Source organism: Lampetra planeri, chromosome 41, assembly GCF_965212315.1.
Source record: "Lampetra planeri chromosome 41, kcLamPlan1.2.h2, whole genome shotgun sequence".
NCBI classification, from domain to species: Eukaryota; Metazoa; Chordata; class Hyperoartia; order Petromyzontiformes; family Petromyzontidae; genus Lampetra; species Lampetra planeri.
The window spans coordinates 101,466-129,434 of record NC_136147.1 but is presented as its reverse complement, the minus strand read 5'-3'; the positions used below and the strand labels follow the sequence as shown (position 1 = coordinate 129,434).

The 27,969-nt window shown below is 44.3% G+C and overlaps 1 protein-coding gene and 2 non-coding genes across 12 annotated transcripts; all 3 read right to left on the bottom strand.

The window, feature by feature from the left end:
- Nucleotides 1-33: 33 nt before the first annotated feature.
- On the bottom strand, nucleotides 34-27,933 carry CCAR1 (cell division cycle and apoptosis regulator 1). Of its 10 annotated transcripts, none has more exons than XM_078613207.1 (26): nucleotides 27,833-27,933; nucleotides 25,682-25,767; nucleotides 24,201-24,400; nucleotides 22,719-22,760; nucleotides 22,311-22,594; nucleotides 21,464-21,578; nucleotides 20,619-20,723; nucleotides 17,007-17,235; nucleotides 16,589-16,654; nucleotides 15,489-15,618; nucleotides 14,840-14,989; nucleotides 13,833-14,061; nucleotides 12,804-12,917; nucleotides 12,047-12,213; nucleotides 10,490-10,700; nucleotides 9,224-9,301; nucleotides 8,511-8,696; nucleotides 6,710-6,901; nucleotides 6,096-6,491; nucleotides 5,198-5,318; nucleotides 4,902-4,963; nucleotides 3,759-3,923; nucleotides 3,053-3,188; nucleotides 2,676-2,873; nucleotides 2,095-2,300; nucleotides 34-1,577 (listed from the first exon to the last, which is right to left on the bottom strand). In XM_078613207.1, the coding sequence occupies exons 2-26, from the start codon at nucleotides 25,749-25,751 to the stop codon at nucleotides 1,515-1,517; spliced, it is 3,915 nt and encodes a 1,304-aa protein (XP_078469333.1). In that variant the 5' UTR covers nucleotides 25,752-25,767; nucleotides 27,833-27,933; the 3' UTR covers nucleotides 34-1,514. The 10 variants fall into 10 exon arrangements, with proteins under 10 accessions (XP_078469333.1, XP_078469337.1, XP_078469331.1 ...); XM_078613211.1 differs by having other exon boundaries at nucleotides 22,311-22,591; XM_078613205.1 differs by having other exon boundaries at nucleotides 27,738-27,925.
- On the bottom strand, nucleotides 21,936-22,083 carry LOC144732218 (small nucleolar RNA SNORA79). Its single transcript, XR_013588162.1, has one exon. It is a non-coding gene; the product is annotated as a small nucleolar RNA SNORA79 (small nucleolar RNA).
- Nucleotides 25,255-25,402, bottom strand: LOC144732220 (small nucleolar RNA SNORA79). The gene has a single exon (XR_013588163.1). It is a non-coding gene; the product is annotated as a small nucleolar RNA SNORA79 (small nucleolar RNA).
- Nucleotides 27,934-27,969: the final 36 nt, after the last annotated feature.

The window sequence follows — 27,969 nt, the reverse complement described above, 5'->3', positions numbered from 1 at the left end:
AAACTGTTCACTATAATATGGGATGGGCGAGTATTTTAAAAAGAAAAACAAGTCTAAAGCATATTTATTGCTGCAACAATTTCACAAAATATCAAAACACATCACAATAGAACTTATTTCATCTTATGCTATTGTGTCAAATATATTGTTTGCCACAACACTGTGCAGAACACTTACACTGCATTCCTGTACTTGTTCTTCAGCAATACAATGAGCCTGAGGTTGCAGTTTGCATCTTCGTTTGCTTGCAACTGACAGAAATTTAGTATTTGCTACACACACAAATGTGAAGTTCTGTGCATTTATGCACAAACGCTACATCGAATTTAACGTACAAAATGACATGTGCATTGCATTAATTTTACTTTAAGATCTGTAGATTTTGCTTCATTTGGTAAACAAGTCTAGTTGTACAAAATGTACATATGAGGACCAATTCTGAGATCTGGCCAAATTGCAATCAGGCGTGATACAGATGAAGTGGTAAAAGGGACCTGTCCCTCATTTCCCAACTGCGTACAACTGTGAGAGAGACGATTGGCCATGTTGGCTCAAGTCTTATGGAATCCGGCTCTGGTGCAGTGCTGCACAAAACTCGCGACACGGACATTTACCTAAGCTTGGGATGTATGTACAAAGCACAGGATACAAGAGTATCCTCAAAGATAACGTGGGCAGACATTCAATGCCCTGCATACAAATGGGGATTTATTTGCAGACTCCTCAAAATTTTTACGTTTAAAAAAAATTAAAATCACACTCAAAACTCACTTGAACAGAATTCAATGCAATGCAGACCAATTGTTTGTCACGTGTGCACGCTGTGTGGAAATGTCACATGCCAGAGTCCCAGTTAAGAACTATACTGCACAGCATCTAATGGTAGCACTGGATTGTGCGTTGCAGAAATCGCTCGTTGATTTTCGGCAGTTTCAGTGGGTTTTTTTCTCCAACTTTCCTTTGTGTTTTCATCATGTAAAAAGTAAGTTAAATACAATTACAGGCTGTAAATGTCCTCAATTTGGCCACGATGGAAATAGCAGGGTTTTGTTGAAAAAAAACCCAGATATTTCCGGGGCACCCATTCCTTTAATTTTATAGTATTTCTTGGACACACCTTAGCATAAAAAATTGCCCAGAAAGCACAATGGCTCAGCACTAGACAATACCACAGTGGCAGACCTCTATAAAGGTGTGAACACAGAGAGTTCCGTAAGCACAAGGAAATGTTTCTCCCACAGGGGTTGACTTTGTTCTCCGGTATAAATATGGGTGTTTTGGTTCGGCACCCAACAGAATCAGGAAACGCACCGAGGAACAAGACTGTCACCAATCTGACTCTTTTTTTACTTGCACGCATTCATATGCTCTACTTTCCTGTGGCCAAATTACCATGTTGCCGACAGACAACTGCGTTATCACCACTGGACCACGTGCACCAGTCAGCCAAACCCCCGCTAGGAGCGAAGGCTACAGTTTTTTCCACAATTACGTCATCCACCAATCTCCGCAGATCATGCGTCAGCCCCATTCTCCACAGGCTCTTCCGCTTCCGGTTTCGTCTCCTCTTCGAGTTTCTGTTCAACAGAAAATAAGACGTTAGTAAAACAAAGCCTTGGGCCAATACTTGATTTTCGCTCAGCTCACAAAGCATCATGGTCTCTTTAATGCTGTCAATGCGAACCGTAAGTACTTGCGTCCCATCAAATTTTGCTCTGTGTCTCGTGATTATCATACAATTGCGGTTCTTATTTTACAAAGGTGTAAAATGAAGCAACCCAAATATGTAATGTGTAATATGAACTGACATCCATTGCCTCAATATGGCTGAAACCCACGATACACCACACATCATTATGCAGCTGCAGTGCCAAGTTTTTACACCTTGTCTCGAAAGTTATGGCAGTGATGTCACGATTCACGTCATGAGGGCGCTTTTGCGGCGCTGCTTAGTCATGTGTGATGACCCACAGCCTAGGTAAAAAACACATCTAGGAGCACGTATAGTGTTTGTGTTGTATTTTCTTTGCATAAAATGAATTGGGCTTTCACAGACGCTCAGACAGCAAGGAGACGTTGCGATAATGAGCTCACCTCCTTGACAGCGCCGGTGATGCCGGCCAGCAGGTTGGAGAGGCCAGATGAGGTGCTCTGCAGCAGCTTGGTGAAGGCGCTGTGGCGCTGCTCTAGGCTCCGCAGCTTGTCCTCCACCCCGCTCAAACGGCTGTTTGTCTCCTTCAGCTCCAGCGACAGCGCCAGGTTCGTGTCACCAGTGGCACTCATGCTGGCGTTGAGCTCCTCTGCACAAGTGAGAAATTGCCGAAAGCGGGACATTTCGGAAGTTTAAACGGAGTCCTTTATGTGCCAGACCTTGCCCTCGTGGAACTATGGCAGAGAAGACAACTCATAATTGTGAAGTTGTAAGTTTTAATCCCAGCCTTCAACTCGCTTGCTCAAGCATCATTGAGGGGTCCATAAAATGATCATCAATTTATGGAAAGTCAGCAGAGGTTGTACTATGACTTGAATTTCAAGACATATTTACTCATTAAAAATATATATATGTACGTAAAAATGTCCTGCATGGGATACCTACTTGTTATCATCCACCTTGCTAATCCTACAAAAACCAATATCACACACACCCACACTTTGAGGAAATGCCAAATGCTTACCCATCTTCAGCTGTAGAGCCTGATACTGGCACTCCAGGTCATCGCGCGCTCGCTCGCTCCGCTCCAGCTTTTGCAGGAGGCTGCCCACGTCCACCAGCGCCCCCTGATAGGTGACCATGCTGGACTGAATCTCCGCGTCGCCAGGCTTCCTCTTTGCCGCCACTCTGCTGAGCGTGAAGGGCAGCATAGGCCTGTTTCCTGCGTCGTGGCCATACACACATGGCACGGGCAAGGTCACATGTCGCTATCGCGGCCGTCATCCAGCAGCAGACTGACAAAAGGGACCGTAACATGAGCACTTAGAGACATTTTAAGACACCGCAGGTCCGCTGTAGCAGTGGGGTGTGGTCAGACTCGGACAGCCTCCCCCCCCCCACCTTGCGCGAGAATTTCCTCCAACGTGGAGCTTTGTTCGGGCCGCGTCTCGCTCACCGACTCTCCTTCCAAGGCGTCCGTCAGCTTGCGATAGTTACACACGTCGCGTACCATCACTTTGGACAGCAGCTTCTTGATCTGCAATGCAGACGAAACGTCAACACCGTCACTGCCGCCCCCCAAGTGGGAAATGCGATCCACGACAATGAATATTCGGCGATATTTTCAGGACCGCTCCTTGATATCATTCAGACCATCCACGTTTAAATGATTGTGGCGGAGGATGCACGAGATGGGTACATGGGCACATTGTCATACAAGCTATTAGGTAACACAGTTTTTAATTTGTAATTACACCTGCAGGTCATGGGGGTTATTTAACCATATTTTACCATGCTGGTCAGTGTGAATTAAAAACCCAGAGCATTGACTTGAGAGCAATGACGTACAGTAAAACAAGGTCGTTTGGCTGCACTGCCCTCTGCTGCCCATTATGTTATGACAGCTTTTAAGACTTGTTATGAAAGGTGGTAAGCTATACAAGTACTATCCATGCTCAAACCAGCTTAACTTCCGGGAAATTACATTAGGCACATTCCGGGCGATTTGGTGAAAGGCTCATTCGTCATAGCAAATGGGTCACTAAATGTATACAGAGGCACGTTACGGGAAGGCACAAATTAGCCACGAGTCGTGCAGTGCATTCACTTTGGGGATGGCAGGTCTCTCTATTCGTACTTGCGCTCGTGACATGTGCAGACCCAGCGTGTACAGAATTTCCTCCAAGTCCTTCTCCTGCAGGTAGCCCGTGTGGCTCTGGTCAAAGTATCCGAAAGCGAGCAGGAGGTCTCGGTATACAGTGACCTTCTTCTCCTGCCAGGCCAGCACACAGAAACGAGGCGTGTGAACACCCGCCAATCAAAAAAGAAAAACATAACATTGACTTAAAGCTTTCGTGACTGCAGGAATTCATATTATTTGGGTCTTTTGGTAAAGTCACGTAGATAGGTTCAAAGAAAATAAATAAACAAAACTACGACGTTTTGATCGCAACACAAGCGTTCGTCGTCAGGAAGATGACGAATGCTTGTGTTGCGATCGAAACGATGGAAACGTCGTAGTTTTTTGTTATTTTTTCTTATTTTCTTTGAACCTATCTACGTGACTTTACCGAAAGACCCAAAGAATATGAATAAACATAACATTGTCGACGTGAAGGGGCTTTGGGTTAAAACGCACCTCATATTAGTACGGTTGGCTATGTAGGGTACGAAACAAGTTAAACATACATACATACGTAACAAAGCACCACGGATCTGTGTTCCCAGGCTGCCCGCCGTGAGTTTAAGGCTGTCAGTGATAATAATGTTCACGCATCTTTCAGAGGTATGCTAAAGACAATTTTAATGGCACGCCTGTAGGAAGGTTGCATTCCAACAGTTTTCACACCACAGCGACTTTGATGGAATGCTACTGGCGGCAATCCTGAAGTCAAGTAATTTTTTCAACAATGAAGCTTCAAACTAAGACAACCTAGGAAAGAATCTACGCGAGATATCTGCTTCATGGGGGGCTGCCTTCCTTGAAGCCACACTCCAGTGTCTCTACGGCTGCAGTGCCTTCTGGTTTTCAATTCAATAGAGTTCTAAAGAACTTAACCGAAACCATGATTGATATAATGCTTAAATAGGCCTTTTTCAGTGTTTTCAGCTGTTAAGCAGTTAAAGATGTCAAGCTCTCTGTGAAACGTGTAGAATTCGGGTATACGAGGACTGAAGTTGTGCACCCCTACTTTAAGTTCCCAAGTGATAATTATGAAGTTTCACAGTGAACATTTTAAATCACAACTACCTTTTCTTTCACAGTTTTTTCTTTGGCTTTCCGGTCTCCTTTTTTGTCATCTTTTTTGTCATCTGCAATTCAACAAAACAGCAGGCAGCATAAACTCGTAACACATATTGTAGCTGTGTTCTGCGACTTGTGATATTTTTTATTTAATATGCCTAAATTTTTTAAACCTTGCTTACAGGAACAAGATAAGCACTTTTTAGCATAATGTTCGACCAAACAGCATGTGTATATTGTAGAAATCCATAACATTGCATGTAGGTGTTCCCACCAGTTTTTGTGGCCGTGGATGAACTCACCCTCTTTATCATCGTCGTCATCTTCCTCATCGGCCGAGTTAGAAGCCTCCTCTTCCCTCGACTCGGAGTCCTTGTCCTCCTCCTCCTCCTCTGCCTTGAGCTGCCCCTCGCTCTCCTCTGCCTTCATGTACAAACAGAACATTATCAGCATCAACGTCGCCATCACCGAACATCACCAAAAACCGTCGCCCACATACCCCATTCCACCCGAGTAAGAATTGTGCGGTGACTAACACGGGGCATGTATGGTGCTTTGTCAATGACACAGTTGAAATGCAGCGACTAGTTTATGAGATTGGTGGGGGAAATGAGATGCCAGTCAGAATCATTATAGCAAGTAAGTGTCCAACAGGCAAGCGGTATAGTGAAGTGTTATTCACACCCTCTGGTTTCCTTCTACATGTAACAATGTAAACATATAGAGCTTTTTTTTCAATCCACTGCTGGATGATGGCCTCCACACGCCGTGCTGGTCGTGGCGGTTATGTGAACATACTTCAACACGGTGGTCAGTCGCGAGATGGTGAATGTGCGAATCACTGATGTTGAAACATTTCTGCATTGCCCTCTGCTGCGCAAAAATGTATAAATGTAAAAATACTTTACATCCCAAATTATAATCCATCTGAAAATTCATCTCTAATATACAGGTGAGGATTTTTCTTGGATACACATCATATTATGCTCTACTATAAATATTAAGGCACACAAAAAAATGCAACCAAGTTAAAAGCACTCTTTGGTTCTTTCGGTAAAGTCCTGTAGATAAAAAATTAATAGATCACGACGTTTCGATCGCAACACAAGCGACCGTCTTTACCGAAAGAACCAAAGAGTATGGATTCCTGCAGTCACGAAAGCTTCAAATCAAGTTAAAAGCAGAAAATAAAAGGATTACTTTTTCATCTTTCTCGTCGTCGGTTTTCCGTTTCTTGGCCTTGGGCTCTTCCTGATCTTTGCCCTCGTTTTCCACCTTCTCCTTTTTCACGACAACAACCTTCTCCGTGTCCTTGTCGTCGCTGTCCTTCTTGGCCTCTTTCTTCTCCACCACTTTCTTCTCCACCTCTTTCTTCTCCACCTCTTTCTTCTCCACCTCTTTCTTCTCCACCTCTTTCTTCTCCACCTCTTTCTTCTCCACCTCCTTCTTCTTCGAATCCTTTTTGTCAGTCTCTTTCTTATCCCTCTTGTCCTTTTTCTCATCCTTCTTCTCCGGAGCGGCCATCAGCGCCCGGTAGATGCGGAACCCAAAGTCCCTCTGCAGCATTTCATTGAAAAGCTCTGCGAAGAGCGACACCTACGTGGGAGGTGAGGGGGGGTGGGCAGTGAAATCTGAGGCAGAGGCGTCAGCCGGACTTGCGCTGCAATGTGAAGTACGTGAAAGCTGGACACAAGCACACCTTATCGAAGTAACACATCCTAAAATTTGTGAAAGTAATTTACTTCTGTTTACACGGATTCAACGAGAGGTTTGTGTGTGTGGTTTTGGCTTTAAGTGGGGCATGAGCCGGGTACCTCAAACGAGTGCTCCTTGTTATCCTCGATTCGGTAGTCGAGCAGCACGCTGAGCGACATGACGCTGCAGTCGAACTTTCCGCTCTTGGCAGTGCGGTTGGGGTGCACGATGATGGAAGGCATCTCGGGCAGCGTGTAACGCCGCTCTTTGCGCAGGCGTTCGTTCTCCTCCTGCCGCTTCTTCTCCTCGTCCTGAAACAAAGCGGTTATACGGTCGAATTTAGTTGCTGAGTTTATCCAGCCAGGTGGTGGGGGTGAATTTTGACTTAAAACTTTCATGACTGCAGGAATTCATATTCTTCTTTCGGTAAAGTCACGTAGATAGAAAAATAATAATAAAAACACTAATGTAGACTGTAGCCTGGTTCTTAATCCGAGTGAGTGTACTGGCAATCTATGTGGACTGTAGCCTGGTTATTAAGCTGGGTGAGTGTACTGGCAGTCTATAATGTAGACTGTAGGCAGGTTTTAAGCTGGTGAGCGTATTGGCAGTCTATAATGTAGACTGTAGCAATGGTTATTAAATTGAGTGAGCGTACTGGCAGTCTATAATACAGACTGTAGCCTGATTCTTAACCTGAGTGAGTGCACTGGCAGTCTATAATGTAGAGTTATTCTGGTTCTTTCAGTAACAAAAATAAAAAAACAAAAACCACGACGTTTAGATCGCAACACAAGCGGTCGTCATCAGGAACAGGGGGGTTAGCCTCTAAAGGCAAACTGTTTATAAAGGTTTAGAGATGGGCGGGGCAGCTAATGTTAATGTGGGAGAAAACCCGACACCGACAGTAGGCCAACACCAATCAAAGCAATGCACCTCTCTCCACACACCCACACTGCTGACGGTGGAGGTTGACAAGAACACACAAATCAAGACATGACCCAAAGTGGTTTATGACATCTTTCAAATGATTGCTGAGTTTATAACAATCCTCTCGGTTTAAATTGTCTGTGTCTGAAAAAATGGATGGCTTCATGAACGAATCTTTCATGAGAGCCAGTAGGCTTGCAAAGTACCATCGTCTTAGAGAAATCAATTTCGCGCGAGCCAGCTGCATTAAAACAATGATCAGCTACGGCAGAAGTATTGGTTCTACAGTTTCAAATCTGCCTTATGCTCACGAACACGGTCCGAGATATAGTTTCCCCAATGTAACTGCTGCCGCAGATACAGCTTAGTTTGTAGACGCCGGGATATTGCATGTCAGGAATATTGTCCTCCACAAATGGGATCAGATCACGAATTTGATGTACCGTGTTAAATCAAAACCATCACCTTGCCATACATAGCAGGAGTAACCAAAAAGATTTCCAAAATCATGAACAAACACATTTTAGACTGCCAATACGCTCACCAGCTTAAAACCAGGCTACAGTCTACATTATAGACTGCTAGTACACTCACCCAGCTTAACCATTGCTATAGTCTACATTGTAGACTGCCAGTACACTCACCAAACTTAATAACCAGGCTACAGTCCACATTATAGATTGCCAGTACACTCACTCCGATTAAGAACCAGGCTACAGTGTACATTTTTATTACTTTTATTCATTTTATTTTTTTTATCTACTTGACTTTACCGAAAGAACCAACAAATAGGTGGTGGGGTGGTTAGAGAACCCGTCTCTCATTCAGGTCACAAGTTTAAATCCCTGAAGGGTGCCGACCAGGACTATTATCAGGTAGTTGTTACTTGCCTACTCATTTGGAAAAGTTTTGGAATCATTCGATGGTAAATAAAACACAAAAAGAGTGTGTAATGCATCAATGAACGTTCATTGCAACGAGTGGCACCACCTCTTCGGTCTCCTCGGCGGGCTTCTTCTCCTCCTCCACCTCCTCAGCCTCGGCCTTCTCACTCGCCTCCTGCTCCTCCACCTCCAACTCCTGCTTCAGCTGTTTGATTAGCCGCGCCACCAGCTGCGACTTGAGACCCTTGGCGTTCATGCTCCTCACCTCTAGCTCCTTGCGCAGAGAACTCACCTGCCGGTTGAGCATGGGCACGGCGCAGGATCACACACATACACGCAGGTTCACAAGTGAATCATTGCATACGATATGGCCCAGTACTTGTGCAGCCCTTTGTAAATCCACTGCCCGATGAGGGTGTCTTTCCACCACGTGCAGGTTGTGGCGGTTGACCATTCTGGTCAGGATGGGTTGGCGAAAGGAAAATAGATGTGTTGGCATCGAATTACAGATGTTTTATACTGCCAACTGCTTGCCAGCACGTAGCCCGGCAACAACTATCCCATGACAGATATGCATACTGAAGACAATTTAAATATGATGATCAAACACCAAAGTTTGAAAATGTGTGATGCAAGCAAAGACAATGAAGAGCGTGCGAGCCGCAATGTCAAAATACCATCAGGACCCTAAGCTGCTGATGTCACCAAACGCCTCTATCTATTACTTTCTGTTTCTAGACGCCACAGCCATTGCAGCATCAACCCAAGTCTGTTCTGGCAGTGTAAACAACGGTGAAGTAAACATCCACTTGGTCTTACCTTCATCGTCTTGGGATCCAGCTTAGAGTGGTGCGTCGGAGTCGTGAGTTTACCATTTTCATCCTTTTCTTCATCATCCTGTCCAAACAGATTGGAGAAACGCTAAATTAGTCACGCGTAGCAAAGGCACGTCCTCCCATGCAAGCTGCCTTCAAACCTTCCACCAACAGCGCTTGCTCTCGTTAGAGCAGTTTGGAAAAGATATACTTCCTTCTGCTTAAGACATTCCTGTGGTGCTTTAGACACAGTCCGAGATGCCCCTAAGTGAATGGACACATGAGCTCTGATGCAACCAGTCAATCACAAGAGAAATCTGCAAATCACAAAAGCATTTCATCAGTGTTGGGGTATACAGGGCAAGGGCTTTGGTAGGGGGCATAGATGGGACAAGACACGGGGAGGGCAAGGGTAGGGAGAAGCTTTGACAGTTCCTACCTACAAAAGCACGCTATTCACTATGAATTTTGATAAACTTACTGTGTTTTTTAGTTGATGGAGTAGAACTGTAAACTTCATACGAGAACATAATAAGTATGGAAACGGCATAGAAATCCAGCTGTAAGATTACCCTTGTTTGTACATGGTCTGGAGCTCTCCGATCACATCATTACTATTATACCCACAGCCAACAAAGTGTGGCCGTATTTTCACGAAAGACTACGACGTTAGTGTATTAAAAATCTTACTTCCAACAGTGGATAGGCTTTGGAGATACAAGGACACACTCAGGGTTTCTTTTTTCTTAAAAAATTTGGCTCCAGGCACTCCATGCGTCTCCCAATTGGAAACGTTCAGATGAGGCACGAACTGCACCAACGGGGGACATCACGCTAACGAAAAAGCCACGAGAGTTGGAGCACCGATCCAAACAACAGGCCGCGCATCTTCTCGGCGGCGACACTGAAAAGTAGATCTCCTCCAGCTGGCGTCGAGCGGCAACCGCGACAACACAAAGGGAATGATTTTGAAAGAGGACGTGTAGGACGCTACACTGACGACGTTGGCTCAGCGAGTACATTTTGGCCAACATCATCTTCCCGTAGTCCACCAACACCACCAACAACAATTCAACGGCAACAACAACACACAGAGACATGTGTAGCCTAAACGGTATAGGAAGCGGGAAGGGGGTTCCGGGGTTGAGGGGGGGCAGGGAGCGGGCAGTGGAAGTAGAATGAAGGGTCGGGGTAATGGGGGAGAGCGTAAGAATGACGGGAGCTAGGGCACAAGGGCAGGCGGGTGGGCGAGTGGGATTGGTTTCAGTGCCTGTTCTCCGTCCACCTCCTTGTTCGCGGCCTGCGATTTGCCCGTCAGCTGCTGCTTGTAGCCTCGCGAGAGCGCCTCCCACTCCAAACGGGTGGGGGTGCAGTGCCAAACATCCGGGAGAAAAATAACCACAGTCTCCACGCGAGCCGCCACCTTCCGCCCTTTGTGCAGCTCCTCCGGGCGGTGGTAGCGGATCTCTGCGAAACGGTACCTGCCGCCCCCGTAAAGGGGCGCACCACCGGAAAAGGAAAGACCTGTCAGGACCTTTCTTATTAATGCTATTAATATCATCTTCATCGTCAACATCGTCATATCTTATATATATAAAAAAAAAAAAATCGCTTACCACTTTCACAAATAAGACAGGATAATTCTGAACCGGCCTCAGTCACCGATACAAGTGTAGGCTTATTGATGGGATTTGTCAGTGAATGGGTGCAAAGGAAGAATGAATTTCGACCATAGACAGTTGACGAGTGCACAAGACGTGGGACGCGACACTCTCACCCTCCCTCCCTAGGCCCTCCCAAGGAAGCACACGCAAATGCACGGGAACGACAGCTGTCACGTGGGGGCACGGCGAGACAAAAACGAACGACAATTGTACACGCAACGGCACAAGCAGACACCAACGACAGCACGCGCTTTGGACACTTGACAAACGCCGTTAAAAAACGCATGAAGTGCAATGCTCCTTGGGTTTGTCTTGAGGGTGGAATAAAGGCACAAAAATGTCACTGTTGGCAGATATTTTGTGGAGTGAAATAAGAAAAGATTAGATATAGATGTGCAATGGATAAAATACGTACATGGTTTGTATACTCATTGCTAATTATATAAACATACATACAACTATAACAAGATTATGGATATTAACATGAACGTACATTTAATGTCAGCCAACATCTGCAAACATACAGCTTACAAATGATAGGCGTGTACAATGTTTGTGTTTAAAGTACAAGACATAAATCTTAATTACCCCTTAAAATAACGTGCTAACATTTCGAGTTGTCTCTGGCTTGAGGTCCCATGACTTGTTATTGGGACTTTCAGCTACAGGATTTGGAAGTTGAAAAGTTTTTAAAAATATTCTTCAACTAATTAATCAATGGAGGACCCCTTTCTGCATATTTTATATTTTGATGTCATTTATATATCAAAGAATAGCTTCAATGAGTACCCAAAGACACTTGCATTTGGATATTTGTGCAAATCCATTTTTAGCATTATTTTGCATGTGGGTAAACCAGGGTACCTGGAAAAATAATCATTGCATACCATAGCGTGCAAAAATCAATAAAGACAGATTCATGAACCCACTCTCTCTACTGTAATATCGTGGCCACCCCACAACCAGTAGGTTTTGGACTTTCCCAAATGTACATGATCTACCAACACTTTCCTACAAAACACTGGATTACAGGCCATGTGCCAATACACCCGCTTCATGAGTTGCATACAAAATATAATTAACCTCGTTACAAAAACATGTATAAGTTTTCCCAAATTTTCAACCACTAAGTGAATTGTGTTAGGCCCCTGGGCCCTGCTTACCACTGCGTGCAGGTACTCAGGTCGATGCCGGTGAGGGCTCGTGTGCAGCGCACGGCTGTTTTGATGAGCACGGAAGGGTCCATGTCAGGGTTGGGCCCATCCAAGGATGGGGACCACGGGCCTCCGATGGCCATGGCCTCGTCTTTACCCTTTTGTCCGACAAGGAACTGAGACAATGATCGAGGGCGGTCATTAACCGAGCGGTCACATCACAGGGTACTACTGTATAAATCATGCTGTGCAATCATCTCTGACAACGGTGTTCTTCAACACAAATAAATTACACCTTTCTACCATATTTCAACATCAATGTGGCACATGAAGGTTAGGGTAACAAGTTGTTAAAATAGCTTAGGCTTGTCATTAAATAACAATAGCTTAAAGCGGGACGTTTCTGGGTGGGTCAGAGGTCAGAGTACCAAGCTGGTAACACTGAGATCCTGGGTTCAAATCTGGGTAGCCGTCCATGGTTGAATCAGGTTCTCTAGTGAAAAAAACATATCAAGTTGACTGCCATGCAACAAACAGTACCCTCAATCAGTGGGTGGAAAATGTGTCACCTAGCGTGGATCCAGAAGTTACTCAATATATCATAGGCAGTTCTGAAATAGATCCTTCCATGGAACACTCGAACACAGAGGGCTGCACTGCTCTGTGAATGTTCCTCCCGGATTCTTAGTCTCATGAAATTAAGGTGATGGATAGCACAATTGGGATTGCAATGGAGAAAAATAAACAGATTAAGGCAAGGTATTACCTTGATAAGCCGTGCCGGATGTTGGAAAGTCTCCTTGGCTTCATCTAAGACCTCAGCCAAAACACAGGACTTCTGATAAATCTCGTCCAGAGATGGGCTGGCCATGAGCATCACCTGAAAACAACGAATGCACCAGACAAGACCATGTATGTTTAACACGTAGGCTTTCGCAACCAATATTATTGATAATGAAGATTTTTGGGTTAGATCGCGTAAGTATAAATGTGTCGAAACCCTCCACCACCCGATACGGCCAATCAGTAAGGTATTTGTCACGTAAACAAAATGCCAAATAGTTACAATCTGAGTACTCAACCTATCTACGTGAATAGTAGATAGGTTAAAACCTATCTCCGTGACTTTACCGAAAGACCCAAAGAATCATAACTATTTGGTGTTTATTTACGTGACAAATCCCTTACCGATTGGCCGTGTTGGGTGGTGGAGGGTTTCGACACATTTATACTTACGCGATCTAACCCAAAAACCTTTATTATGAAGACCATGTATGTACTCATATCAGTATAGGGACTTCTACAAATACATATATCCATTTTTCATCGCATTTTCACCATCCCATGTGTATCGTTTCTAATTTCTCCATTTTATTTGTACAATTTTGCATGATTCGTTCGCAAAAAAAACATTATATGATTTGCATATAATTCGTCATAAATAATAAATTCTTAAATGCAATCGATGAAAGTCTAACATAAGAATCTATGTTAATTGATGAATCGATGCATCATTACCCACCTGATGGGTACATATCTCCAAGTCAAATAGTTTTTTTGGGTTGGGTCTTTCTTGTAAAAGGCAAAGACTTTGTCAGTCGGACTTGCTCAATCATTGGCAATAAAATAACACTCTCGACACTGCTGGGCATCTCATATTTGGTTTGTTGTTGCGTCTCTCCCCCCCCTTCCCTGTTACTTTGTCCCCTTGTTCCTAACTTGTTCTCCCCACGTCCTTATTACCGATGAAATAAAACGGTAAAAAAGGAAGTGTTAGGAGTTCGTAGTAACCAACCTTGGCACTGTACAGGTGGTTGACATCGGAGGGCTCGAGGCTGGCCGAGTCACCGGCATGCAGGGGCTCCACCTCCTTGTGCAAGACGTGGAAGCTGCACGTCTGGCCCAGCGCGAAGGGACGTGCCATCGGGAAGGCTTCCACCCACGTGAACTGCGTGTCGAAGAAGTCGCTGGGGATGTACAGGTTCTGGTAGCGGCGCCGCAGCTCCATCAGGTCGCAGCCGGCACTGCCGCACACATAAGGGCAAGGGGGGTTTGCGGAAAGGGACGTTAGAACTATCAAGAAGAGCTCGAAGTGGACAGGTGTCGAATATGGATTTGAGGATTTGCATTTATGTGGCGTTGCTGAAATGCCTCAAACTCAAAGCACCTTACATCTCATCTCAACCATTCCAATGCCAAGCGAGAGTTTAGCCAAGGGGACCCCCCCCGTGGTAGCCGTCCCTGTGCAACAAAGGGCGCACGTATGCAGCACCGGCCTGCAAAACGGGCACCGAGTTGTTACCGCTGAGCTTAAACTGTGTTCTCAAGTAAACTGTGTTTTCAAGAATAGTGTGTTGATGGTCACAGTGCAGTCACGAATGATGCCACCGATGATAATGGTGCTAATTATGAAGCCAAATTATGCTTATTGGTGCTAAATACAATGATTTTGGCGATGGTAGCAATGATAATCTTTGTGCCAAGAAACCAAATCGGCTATAATGGTGACATTAAAAAGAAAAAGATATATAACTGCAATATACATTTTCTGATACTTGCCTTCTATTTCTACTGTTCGCCTTTTGGCATGCTCTGGTCTGACACTGGTAAGACAAGGCCATAAAGAAGGCTGTCTGGTGTGGGCAAATCAGTTTAAAAGACAATGCATATATAATTATCAGAGCATATTGTTTGCATGTTTTACCACGAGAATGTGTGGTTAATGCCGACTTGATTCCATGGTGTTCGATTGATTGGTATAGTGACAATGATGATGGTAATGTCGACGACAACGTTACCGACCAGTCGAGGGAGAAGCGGGAGAACTCGACGGTGTAGCGAGGGGCCGTGCGGCGGGGCCGGCGGGGCGAGCGTTCGCGTTCTCTGTCGCGGCGCGGCGAACGGGAGCGCTTCCTCACGGGCGAGCGAGAGCGGCGCCGGTCCCTCTCACGGCTACACCACACAAGCAATCATATGTGGGCACACATAATTCACACACATGGGCACAAGCACACACACACACATGACACACATGTACCATTTTCTGTCCACCTGCCTCTCAGAGGTTCGGAGGACCATATAATCAAGTGTTTGAAACCGTTTACAATAATAATCGTCAGTGATTAAACTCATCTAAACTTCCACGATCATCACCACACGTGTTAATGACCATACACATTCAACATAAAACATTACTCGAGTGACGTAGATACAAATTACAAATTGATGTTGACAGAAATTACAAATTAATATATATACAAATTAACTGTGTTCTGCAATTTAGATACAAATTACCAATGACTTTTAAGACGTGCAATTTAGATACCGACTGCAAACTACAATTGTACGAAAGGACATCCAAAATGAATTTAGCTACTGCCCATAGCTGTTAAGAGACAGGGGACTCTCATCTCAAATAAGAACCAGCACTCACACCGTACGCTTCACGTACCTCTGGTTCTCTCGCCGGGGGAAGGGGGCCTCCAAGCGGTCGGGCCGCACTGACATCCTCCCTGTAGGCTCCATCCTGCGCATGGGGGCCGGGCTGTTCATGGGCCGGCCCTGGTTCTGCAGCATCCCCACTGTGGTGGGGTGAGTATGGCAAGTGTGTGCAGGGCGGGAGGAGAGAAAGAGAAAACATAACATGAGGCACCCATGACAACTGCTGCGAGTTGGCAAGGTGCAATTAATTAGTGACTTTACCGAAAGAACCAAGAAGAAGGTGCAATTAATTATTTTATTCATTTAACCATTTTTATTTTACCAGGTACGGGCCACTGAACTATATAGCTCTTGTTCAGAAGCAACCTGGCCACTAATGACAGCTCAACAAAGTGCCTTATCACGTGGAAATTTATATTAGCCAAAATACTCTAAATGCATGTTTCTAAAATGTAGAAGGAAAACTCGGAGGATCCAGAGAAAAATTCACGCGACCATGGGGAGAACATACGAGCTCCAAATATAGAACAGGCGTCAGGGTAGGGATATAATCCACAAACTTCTGCCTACCAGGCGAGGTAGTTAACATCTCGCCACCGTGGCACCTCTGAAGTCAATGTTCCAGCAGAACTTAATTTGGCCACATCACCTTGCATTGCAAAAAAAAAAATTTGCAGTTTTTATTTATGCTTTCTTTTTTACAAAAGCGTACACATAAAAACTCAGACATGTATACATGAATGTGATGTGAAAAGTGTTCAGTCTATAATCTCTTTCGTATGGCTGAATGAATAGCAACTTAGAAGTCAGTTTCCAGTGTAGTTAGATGGGAAATGGCTTCCATGGACGTATGGCAGATTGCTTTCAATGGCTTGGCTTAATTTTCAGCATTCACAGTGGTTCGCGATTTGGTCGATGGTCTGGTCGTTGTTACCGCAATTTCAGATTTTAAAAATCTATGTTATTAGGGTGCCGTGGTCAAGGGGCTTCTGGAATCGTAGTTCAGAGGTGGCTTTAGTAAACTGTGGTAGGTACCCATCTGCTTTGATGTGCGTAAACCGTTAAGAGACAGGAGAGAAGCACGTTTTCTCTAGGAATCATGATACGTACATCCAAAACAAACATCGTGGGAGTGTTGTGATGTCCAGATGCTGTTGTTGCTCTCCAAATTCACACCTATGGAAGACAACAAGCTATATGTACATACAAGTGAAGCTGAGGGGGGAATGAAGGGGCAATGGTGCAATGATGATGATTGTCATCATCATCATCAGCCATGGTCTATCCACCGATGGATGAAAGCCTCCCCATTCCATCACAATCTGATATAGTGGTTAGCATGGGGAGGCATCGGTGGTGATTGGCATGGGGAGGCCCTCATCCAGGAGTGGATCGACAAAAGTAGGCTGTATATGTAAATGTACCTATGAACATTATCCAACTGTACAGTCTTCTCACGAAATAAAGTGAAGAGCAAGCAAGGAAGAATGCGTTGAGCCCATGTTCAATTCAGGACTACGGCGCTCACCTTGCTGCAGGAGCTGCTGAGCGGCCTGCGGTTGCTGTGCAAACAGGGTGGATGCGAGCAGCGCCCCCGACTGCAGCACCTGCTGCGTTTGCAGGGCCTGCTGCGCCTGCTGCGCCTGCTGCGCCTGCTGTGACTGGAAGGGCTGCATCGCCGCCTGAGCCGCCTGAGCCGCAGCAGCCACAAACGCCGGCGTCTGCATGGGAGACTGGGTGGGCTGCACCATGTTCTGCTGGAATGAGATGAACGGGATGGTTACATTTTTGGGCAAAGCAAAATACAAATTGGTATATATGCATAACTTCTCACACCAACGATTAGCATGGTTGGCTACGTACGGTGCGAAACAAGTTGAACATACATACCCCGTAGACCATATTTCAATGCAGTGCTGCATTAAGAACTGCCCATGCGGTGTCGGTAATGGGGGCCGTTTGAACACAGGCGGTCTCCGACGACCGGTCGAATTTACGACGATCCACATTCACGACGTTAACATAAAGCCAACAGAGAACGATTTACAAAGCAGAAACTCGATTTACGACGCAGCTTCCAACATGACTCCGAACACATTTAAAGTCAGTTTGGTTTCCGATGTGACTTGGCGTGGAGCTTTTGTTATTCCCAAGTGTTTTGTGGATTTTTGCCTATTAAACCCTGTTAAATATGGACGATATAAAAGGAAATGCACATCGGCAAGTGATGTTTTTGTTGACTGTCTATGGGAAAATAGGGTCCGATTTACGACGATCCGATTTACGACGATGCAATTTACGACGATCCGATTTACGACGATGCAATTTACGACGATCCGATTTACGACAGGCTTTCCAGGAATGCATTGTGTTGTAAAAGCAGGTTCCGCCTGGACTTCTAAACTGAAACTCAACTTCATTTTTACTTAAAACTTTAGTGAGTGGAGGAATTCATAATCTTTGCTTCTTTCGGTAAAGTCACGTAGATAGAAAATTTAAAAAAATTAAGTGAATAAAAATAAGAATAATAAAATAAACAAAAAACGCACTAATGTAGACTGTAGCCTGGTTCTAAATCGGAGTGAGTGTACTGGCAGTCTATAATGTAGACTGTAGCCTTGTTCTAAATCGGAGTGAGTGTACTGGCAGTCTATAATGTAGACTGTAGCCTGGTTATTAAGCTGTTGAGCGTACTGGCAGTCTATAATGTAGACTGTAGCCTGTTTATTAAGCTGGTGAGCGTACTGGCAGTCTATAATGTAGACTGTAGCCTGGTTCTTAACCTGAAAAAAAAAACCCACGAAGTTTCGATCGCAACACAAGCAGTCGTCATCAGGAAAAGGCTCTAAAGGCAAACTGTTTATAAAGGTTTAGAGATGGGCGCAGCCCAAGTGTGTCAGCAGCATGAGCGGGGCAGCTATGGAAGCAACGACAACGCAGTGGGTCCACACCAATCAAAGGGCCGCCAGGCAATCATTGTACCTAGCTCCAAACACCCACACTGCTGACGGTGGAGGTTGACAAAAAAACACAAATCAAATCATGACCCAAAGTGGTTGATGACATATTTTCAATGCAAGGCACCTGCAAACCATGTTTTATCCATTCCCTCGTCAAAACACTACACCATAGAGCTCAATGTATCTCCGACCATGAACACCTAACCAGTGAACTCAAACACGTACACCAGGCTCTCAAGGCGAATGGATATTCTGACTACACAATCCGCAAAGCCATCACCCCAACCATGAGGAAGGAGCCATCTGAGGATCCAATCAAAATCATGACCTTGCCTTACACAGCAGGGGTAACCAAAAATATTTCCCAAATCGTGAACAAAAACAAGATCCAGGTCCGATTTAACACAGTACATAAAATTCGAGATCTGATCACATCTGTGAAGGACAAAATTCCTGACATGCAACATCTCGGCGTCTACAAACTAAGCAGTACCTGCGGCAGCAGTTACATTAGGGAAACTAAGCGACACGTCTCAGACCGTGTCCGTGAACATAAGGCAGATTTGAAACACGGCAGGACCAATACTTCTGCCGTGGCCGATCATTATTTTTATGCGGCTAGCTCACACGAAATTGATTTCTCTAAGACGATGGTATTTTGCAAGCCTACTGGCTATCAACAAAGCTTAGTTCATGAAGCCATCCATATATACAGACAAATTTTCAACAGAGAGGATGGTTATAAACTCAGCAATTATTGAAAAGATGTCATCAACCACTTTGGGTCATGACTTGATTTGTGTTTTCTTGTCAACCTCCACCATCAGCACTGTGGGTGTGTGGAGCTAGGTACAATGATTGCCTGGCGGCCCTTTGATTGGTGTAGACCCACTGCGTTGTTGCTTCCTTAGCTGCCACGCCCATGCTGCTGAGACACTTGGGCTACGCCCATCTCTAAAACTTTATAAACAGTTTGCCTTTAGAGGCTAACCCCCCTTTTCCTAATGACGACCGCTTGTGTTGCGATCGAAACGTCATGGATTTTGCTTTTATTTTATTCAGGTTAAGAACCAGGCTACAGTCTACATTATAGACTGCCAGTACACTCACCGAGGTTAAGAACCATGGCTACAGTCTACATTATAGACTGCCAGTACACTCACTCTGATTTAGAACCAGGCTACAGTCTACATAATAGACTGCCAGTACCCTCACTCTGATTTAGAACCAGGCTACAGTCTACATTAGTGTTTTTTAGTTTTTTCTTATTTTTATTCACTTAATTTGTATTATTATTTTTCTTCTATCTACGTGACTTTACCGAAAGAACCAAATAATATATAACTCAACTATTTTATATTTTACCAGGTAAAGCCCACTAAACTATTCGTTATCTTTAAAAAGCGACCTGGCCACAAATGTTAGCTCAATGAAGTGGCTTATCATGTAGAAATTTATAGCAGCCAAATAATCGAAAACCCATGTTTCTAAATGTGAAGGAAAAAACCAAAGGACCTGGAGAAAAACCCACACAACCACGGGGAGAGAACATGCAAACTCTAAATATACAGGTATCAAAGGGTCGAGATCGAACCCACGATCTCCTGCTTACCAGGCGGGGGATATAACATCTCGCCATCGCTTGTCAGTGTGGGCTAGTGATAAGGATTGAGGACCTGTTCAGATATTACACGCCAATGAAGTTAATCTCTTGAAGGACATCGAACTGAGATTTATGGATCCATCACGCAGTGCTCCATCCACTGCACCGTCACTAAACACACTGGTACTTTTATAGTTGTAGATATCATAAATCATTTCAAAAGCAAATAGAGCATTATCTATTTAAAGTAGCAGGATTCCGGACGATGGAGACAACACAAGACAATGAGTGACTTTGCACTGATCCAAGGTTGACGGAGGGATTTTGACAGTAAGCCATGGTTACTGGAGCAGAGAGCACACACAGAGGGGAGTAGAGAAAGATGGTCGTGGACAGGTAGGCAGAGGGAAGTCCACATAACCTTGATGGTGAGTGCAATCGTGACATTGTGAGCCAGTGGAGTACAGTTATTGTCGTCACATTATTACCCACATCCCTTAAGACGAGGGAGTGAACACAGTGCACATGTGACAGTTGTCCCTGTTGTGCAGAGGGGCTTGTTGTGCTGCATTCCTACCTGTTGAGACATGCCCTGCGACGCCACGGTGTAGCCCTGCTGCTGCATCATCTGTGCCGCCTGCATGGTGGGAGCTTGTGGAGGCTTCATGAGCCCCTGACTTTGCTGTAGAAACAAATGACAGGAGCAATTGTCGCACCGATACTTTGACTGGTGTTGAAATTGTAAAGGAACTGGACAAGTGTCCAAGGGAAGCGATTCAATTGCAAGTAGACAACATACACCTGCCATTATGATTTATGATACACATTACTTAATCAGTGTGCAATCTCCAAAAATATAATTAAGTCATTTGTTAATCTTAAAAGAACCAAAGAATAATTTGTTAATCCCATACTAATGAAGGCCTCTCCACCTTGTGTTGGTCATTGGGGATGTTGGCTATACTTCGCAACATTGGGCAATATTGGTTGGAGAAGGGGGGGGGTGAACTCCAGGACTAATTCAGATATCATTCGCCACTGGCATTATCGGCGGCTGGGAACTGAACTTGGGTCGCCAGATTCAATGCGGGGCGAGGTAATGCACTGCATCACCGATTTCCCACCACCCCCACAAAGAAAAAAAAAACATGCGAATGTACAAGTTGTGAACCAGTGATAAGCTTTCTAAAATAAAGTACAGAATATAAAACAGCTTTGCATGGGAACTTATATTTGTGGGAACTTACATGAAGATAATATTCAAAACAAATAAAGAGGGAAGTCATAAAAACAAGTGCTCTATCAACCTCAGGACAAAACTAAAAACAGCAAATGTGCCGAGGGCACAGGCCATAAACCATGACCGCGACATTGCAGCGAGTGCGGCAGTGGTGGTTGGGGGTGCACAGGCACAGCGCTTACTGCAGTGGGCAAGGTTTGAACGCGTTGAGCGTTCCACTTGAAGGGCATGTTGGGGTTGTACGTGGCTTCCACCAGCACACGGTCACCTAGAAGGGGTGCCTTACCCTTCACAGCACTGCAATTGGGGGGGGGGGGGGGGGGGAGATAAGAGAAAGTCAGTGGTACATGCGGGTAGCGGAACTTTACAGTGCAAGGCACCTGCAAACCATGTTTTACTCATCACTTATCCACGGTGAGTGTAACGATAGACATAGTTGCTCGTTTTAAATATTGACTTAAGCAACCTACTTTTTAAAATGAAGATTGTCTGTTGAGCTACAATGGTCAACGCATGAAAATGCTCCATATAGTATTGTAGTGATTGCTGGACGGATTAAACGGTACGAGTCTATACATGAAACATGTTACACGAACACACATACGGTTGGCATGTGTATCCCATTTAATGTAAGCGCAATGTTAAAAAACACTTTTTTGTCTGACTCCACAATTTTCCAAACACAGGAGAAGACAGACCGCCTGCCTCACACGTGTCTAGAGTGAATAAAGTCACTTGCTCTGCGATGGCTCAAAATCTCACCACTGTGGCTCCCAGTGGCAAGAGGAACGAAGAGCCATCACTCTTTTTCATATCTATACTACACTACGATTACAAACTTTACAGAAGCCTAACTTGTACATTTACAGAAGCAAACAATAGATTTACATATATTATGACGTCACAGCCAATGACAGTTCCTTCAGTATTGCTGCATTGACCAAATGAAAGGAAGCATTCACCAGCCACGGGAAGATGCCACAATGCCCTCTCTGGTTCAGAGTTTAGAATTCAGCTCTTCAGACTCACCTTAGCTGGAAGAAAACATCATCATCTATAAATCCAAAGTTATCGTGCAGCTTAGTGATGACGCCTGTGAAGACACGCTGCTTCTGAGCGACGCTTTGCGTCACGGAGACAGCTGCCGCCTGTTGCTGCTGTTGCTGTTGTTGCTGCTGCTGTTGCTGCTGCTGCTGCTGTTGTTGATGCTGCTGTTGCTGCTGCTGAATGATGCGTGGCGTTGGATAGGACACGGTCATCTGCTGCGCCTGCTGTGGAGCGGCGAGGCTCGTCGGCATCGCCAGCGTCTGCTGCTATGAGACAAGTCAAGTACGAGTTAATTCCATTGTCCTCATTAAGACAATTTCACTTCCAGCAGTGCTGATGCTGCATGCAATGTTCACTGATGTGTGCTAGCAGCAGAAAGAAAAACCATACCTGCTGAACATTGTAGAGATTCTGTTGCGTCTGCTGAAATTGCTAGGATAGAGTAATGACAAAAAGTTAACTTTTAACGCAACGCATAGTATTTTACTCGTCAAATCCTTGTCTGGTAGCGATTCCCATAACAACGAAAGCAAAAAAAGCAGTGCTTGGGTAATGTGGTGATTTAAATTTAACCATTTGTGGGAAGACAATATCTTCCTGAGGTATGTTTTCAGGAAATAAAAATTGTTAGTTAATGACCGACAAAACCTAAACAATTCATATTCAGGGTTCTAAGCATCTTGAGAATGCAGCTTAAATGGAATTAAACATCGTCTTTCAGCAATCAAAATTAAGCCATTTAGTCTAAATTACTTCTTACCAAGTGAATTTTTACAAAGCACATCTGGATTCAATATTTCTGATATTGCCTGCAGTCTGTGAATGTCATCATGTTGCCAACAAAATCACACAACACTGTTTATCCAGGCATAACAGCACATATTTATAAAGCTCTACATTGTGCACATGAAAAACATGAAATACTTTAATGACCAATTTTAATATCATAGACCTCAAAGGGCACATTTTATTTCTGATTCCATCCAGCCTTAAAACTGTAATCACATATTTTTAAATGTCGGTGTGATTTTATTTTTAAACATGAAGCAAGACATATCCATGTCCAGACAGAAAAAATGAAGCATTGTGCTACTTCTCATTTTAGAATTTAATAGACAGCATTGTTCTTTGTTCAAATACAACTTGCGTAATCTAGTTATAATAACCTTTTGAATGGTTCGCAATAATTTAATCTAATTGCAACATTAAAACCATACTCCTGGCACAAAAGTCGCTCTTTTTTAATTTTATTTTCGAAAAAGGGGCAGTTAGTGCTGACATATGATGAGGGCTAAGTTTAATCTGTAAATTAACACACCATGCGGAAATATGCACATATATTCCTTTGACAGACTTTTGACAAGTGGTAATTTGAATTTTTTAAATGTCAGCCCAATAAATGAAAAAACACAATTCAAATTTGCAGTTAAAAATGTACAAATGCAAGTCAATTTCAACATTACATTTATAAAGCTATTTTTACACATAGCCACAACATGGTTTATACACAAAACAGCAGAGAAAATGCCACATTAAACAGATGTTCCATTACATGTACCTTAAAGGTCTCTAATGATGCAAATTTATGTAATTTCTAATGTTAATTGAGAGTACACGTGTAAGCTAAAAGCTTGTTTTACCAATGTAAGCTTTAGCAAATATATAGGGGACATTTATTAAAATTTACACGTAACTATCTGAAGTGTATTTTCTATAGAACAAGGGCCACAGGTCAGAGGTCACAATATGCATGGGGGACACAAGTCAAACTTGCAATCACCAAGTAACTGCTCACCCTACATGGTGTCAACAATTTAACATTAACTGATAGTAGAGTATCAAAAGATCTCATTGCCTGCACTGGCTGATTACCTGCAACACAGCAGCTTGCTGTTGCTGTTGAAGAGCTGCCACCTGCTGCTGTTGCTGCTGCTGCTGCTGCAGTACCACAGCCGTCTGTGCGATGGGGTAGGCGGCGGTGGCCTGAGTGCCCATGCCGGTGGCAATTCCCACCGATTGCTGGCCATAGAGAGCGGGCGACACGCCCAGAAGCGAAGTCTGTTGCTGCAGAGCTGCAGAGAGCATCCCCGCGCAGTGTAGGTCATTCGGGATACTTGATCACACTTCACCACGCTGGTTATTGTGGGTGTGTGAAGCCGGGGAGCACAGAATAAGAAAGTTTCGACCAAAATGTTTAATATGCTGCACATCCCTCTGCTGACAATGTAGCTCCACAATTAGCTTATAACATATCTTTTATGCATGCTAGTCACCCATCCAAACACTATCCAGGATCAACCCATTTATATATTACAGAAGCCCCCTGTGACCTGTCATTACCCTTAACAACACTTCAATGATAATAATGCAAATGCTTCTCACTAAGGAACAGTCAAAAAGCAGATTATGATACCATCACAAGGCAGTGTGAATAATGAATAAGGCGGGTTATTTGTCCCGGCTAAAGTGTGCAAATCATAAGCATGCATGTTAAAGTGTGCACATAAGCATGCATATAAGCTTGCGTAATACGAAACTCATAAACCTCTAAAATAAACATATCCCGATGAGCCAACAGTACACATATTACTGATGAAATTGATACTATGCTGTCCTCAGGGTGTTGAGAGCAAACATACCAAGTTATCTACAGAACACAAAAAAACTTAATTCATAAAAGCACCACACATTGAAAATTATGATGCTCATGAAAATTAGTTTTGAATGTGACCGAGGATTTTGTGGGTATACAAATAAATAATTACATTCCATATATTGGATTCTTTATTGCTGTACAGCAATACAGTAATGGTGAAATTAATGGAAAATGACACAAAATGTGACTGCACGTGCAAGTGTATGGAAAAACAATAAATATGTAAACAGGTACACGCAAAGACCTTGGTGAACAAATAAAATGCACTGTTTTTGTCCAACTCCGCAATTTTCCAAACACGGGAGAAGACAGACCGTCTGCCCTACACGTGTCTAGAGTGAATAAAGTCACTTGCTCTGCGATGACTCAAAATCTCACCACTGTGGCTCTCGATGGCAAGAGGAACGAAGGGCCATCGCTGTGCTTCTTATTAATACAATAATACTGGAGTGTGCCGGTGATGCACTGCCCTAGAAGTCCTGTTGACCAGAGTTCGATTCCCACCACGGTTAACATCAGTGGTGAATTATATCTAAACTGGCCATACTCACCAGCTACGTGCAGTATGGTCAAGCAACCTCCATAAACAATACTGCGCGGAGAGAAATTTATCCGGTAGTGGATTATAATTAGTGCTCATTAAATAAAACAATACAAACACAAACGGCGACATTACGACGATAAAGCACGCGCTTACAGGGTTGGGAAACGCCAGTAGAAAACTGCGTTGCCCACGGAGGATTCTTCTGTCCTCCATACTGCGCCATCGTCGTCGAAGACTTTCTGGCAAAAACGTGACGTGCAAGCACAACACAAAAATAAATCGGTGATTCCACTTGATATTCTTTTGTATTGTTGTGCCTAGTTATACACTTCTGGGTGTATTCCTTCCTATTGTTGTGTCTAGTTCTACACTGCTGGGGCGCCACGGTGATGAGATGTTAACTACCTTGCCTGGTATGCAGGAGGTAGTAGGTTCGAACCCGACCCTGGCGTCTGTATATTTGGAGTTTGAATGTTTTCCCCGTGGTTATGTGGATTTTTTTCCGGATCCTCCGGTTTTTTCCTCCACATTTAGAATCACATGCCTTTAAGAGTATTTGACTGCTTTACATTTCGACATAAGCCACTTCGTTGAGCTATCATTTGTGGCCAGGTCGCTTCTGAAAAACAGCTATATAGCTCAGTGGGCCTTACCTGGTAAGATAAAAAAAAAAGTTTCGTTTCGTTTTAATAATGTATTAAACTACCCTACAAACTATAACACTGCGAAAGGGAATTAAGTAATGACATTGTAGTTGTGGTTTGTTGCCTTTTACTGGATGTTGTCATCAGGAGTGCCATTACAGTGGTGGTGGGAGATATAATAATGATGATCACGACGAGGGCACATTGCCCAAATTTAACAGCAATGTTGCAAATCAACATAACCGTATGTACAAAAATAAACACAATTTCCTGCTGTGCCCAAAGTTGGCACCTCATGCTCGTACTGCCGAGTTAATGATAGGAATGCCTGTGCATTACTTTAACGAAAGTGCAATGTTAATAAATGCCACTCTCGATCGTGGAAATGATGAAATAACACCGGTCATGAAATGCAATCCAATGGCTTGCCAAATAACATACGTATCGACTACGTACGTGTCTTACCCCACCTTCAAAATATCCGTCATGACCCTGACATACATAACCCGAAATAATTTCAGCTTTCTCTCACACAATACATGCTTCAATTCTTATCACAGAGTTCACGATACAGTAGCCTCGTTTCCATTGAAATATCTCAAAGAATTAGTCGTTATGTGCACGTAAAGTTGATACAAAGCTACGTGGTTTCTTTTGGGCTAATAACCCTGTTTACAAGAATGTATGCACCCAAAACATTGACTTTGCACGAGGTGGAAAATCGAAGTTTATGTAATGTTAAGTACCAATCGGTATTCTGCGCACATTGTGACACCATTTCACGACAGTACACGCACGACACGTTAAATAACTTTGCAATAATGTCCGTAATTTTGACGGACATTAAGCACCTACTTAAGCCCTTGAGGGCCTCGTCCAGAAATGAATTGACCGAGGCTGACGATCTAAGCCCCCAACTCAGCCAGTGGTGCAAATTCGACATTCCTGACAGGCACCACGTCGCACCGGTGCTGCTCCACGATGTACCCATTTGATCGATCTCAGAGGTTTTAAATAATTATACAATCGTGTATAGTCGAGCCCGTTGCCCGAGGTAAAACAAAACCATGCTTCTCCGCTCAATCGGGCAATGGCTACATCATCTCAGACTCCAGCAATGGGAATTCCATATTAAACACGGGCAGGTCCATTTCCACGCAGACAACCACTGTCCACAACTCGCTCTCTCGTCCTAGTGTCGCGTGCACAGTCGCTTCTGCGTTATAACCATGTTCATCATCAACAACATCAACAGCAGCAGCGAGAAGTCGACCGCTCAACGCGGGCCTCGCCAAGCCGCCTTCGGTCACGACGCGGCGCGATGCAGCAACGAAGCCGCCGAGCTCCGCTCGCAACCTCGTCGCATCAGCAGTGCCCCGTGTCGTCGGTGCTGGTGGTCCTTCTCGGTACGCCTCACACATCCCTCTCTCCTTTTAGATTCTAGTCGCGGGTTGTGAGTGGGGGAGGTGAAGGCCGCGGCCTACAAGCCCGGGCCTCGCGTCTCAAGCCCGACTCGTGCCACCAGCACCAGCGGCATTGACGCGACCCGAATCGCTTCAACTCACCTCTTCTTGTTGAATAGATATAATTAGGCGCAACTAGAAGTGAAACTTTGCATTGAATGATAACAAAAAGATAGCGAGTAATCTCTCACTCGTACATTTGTTGTTGCTGTCGAGCCTTTAAACAACAAAATCCTCCACGGTCACCGCGCTCTCCCGCTAAACGGCGATTCCGAGCGATTGAATCTCCCAGCGCGCTTCGGCCGCGGGCCCGCCCTGAGCCGCTCCGATTGGC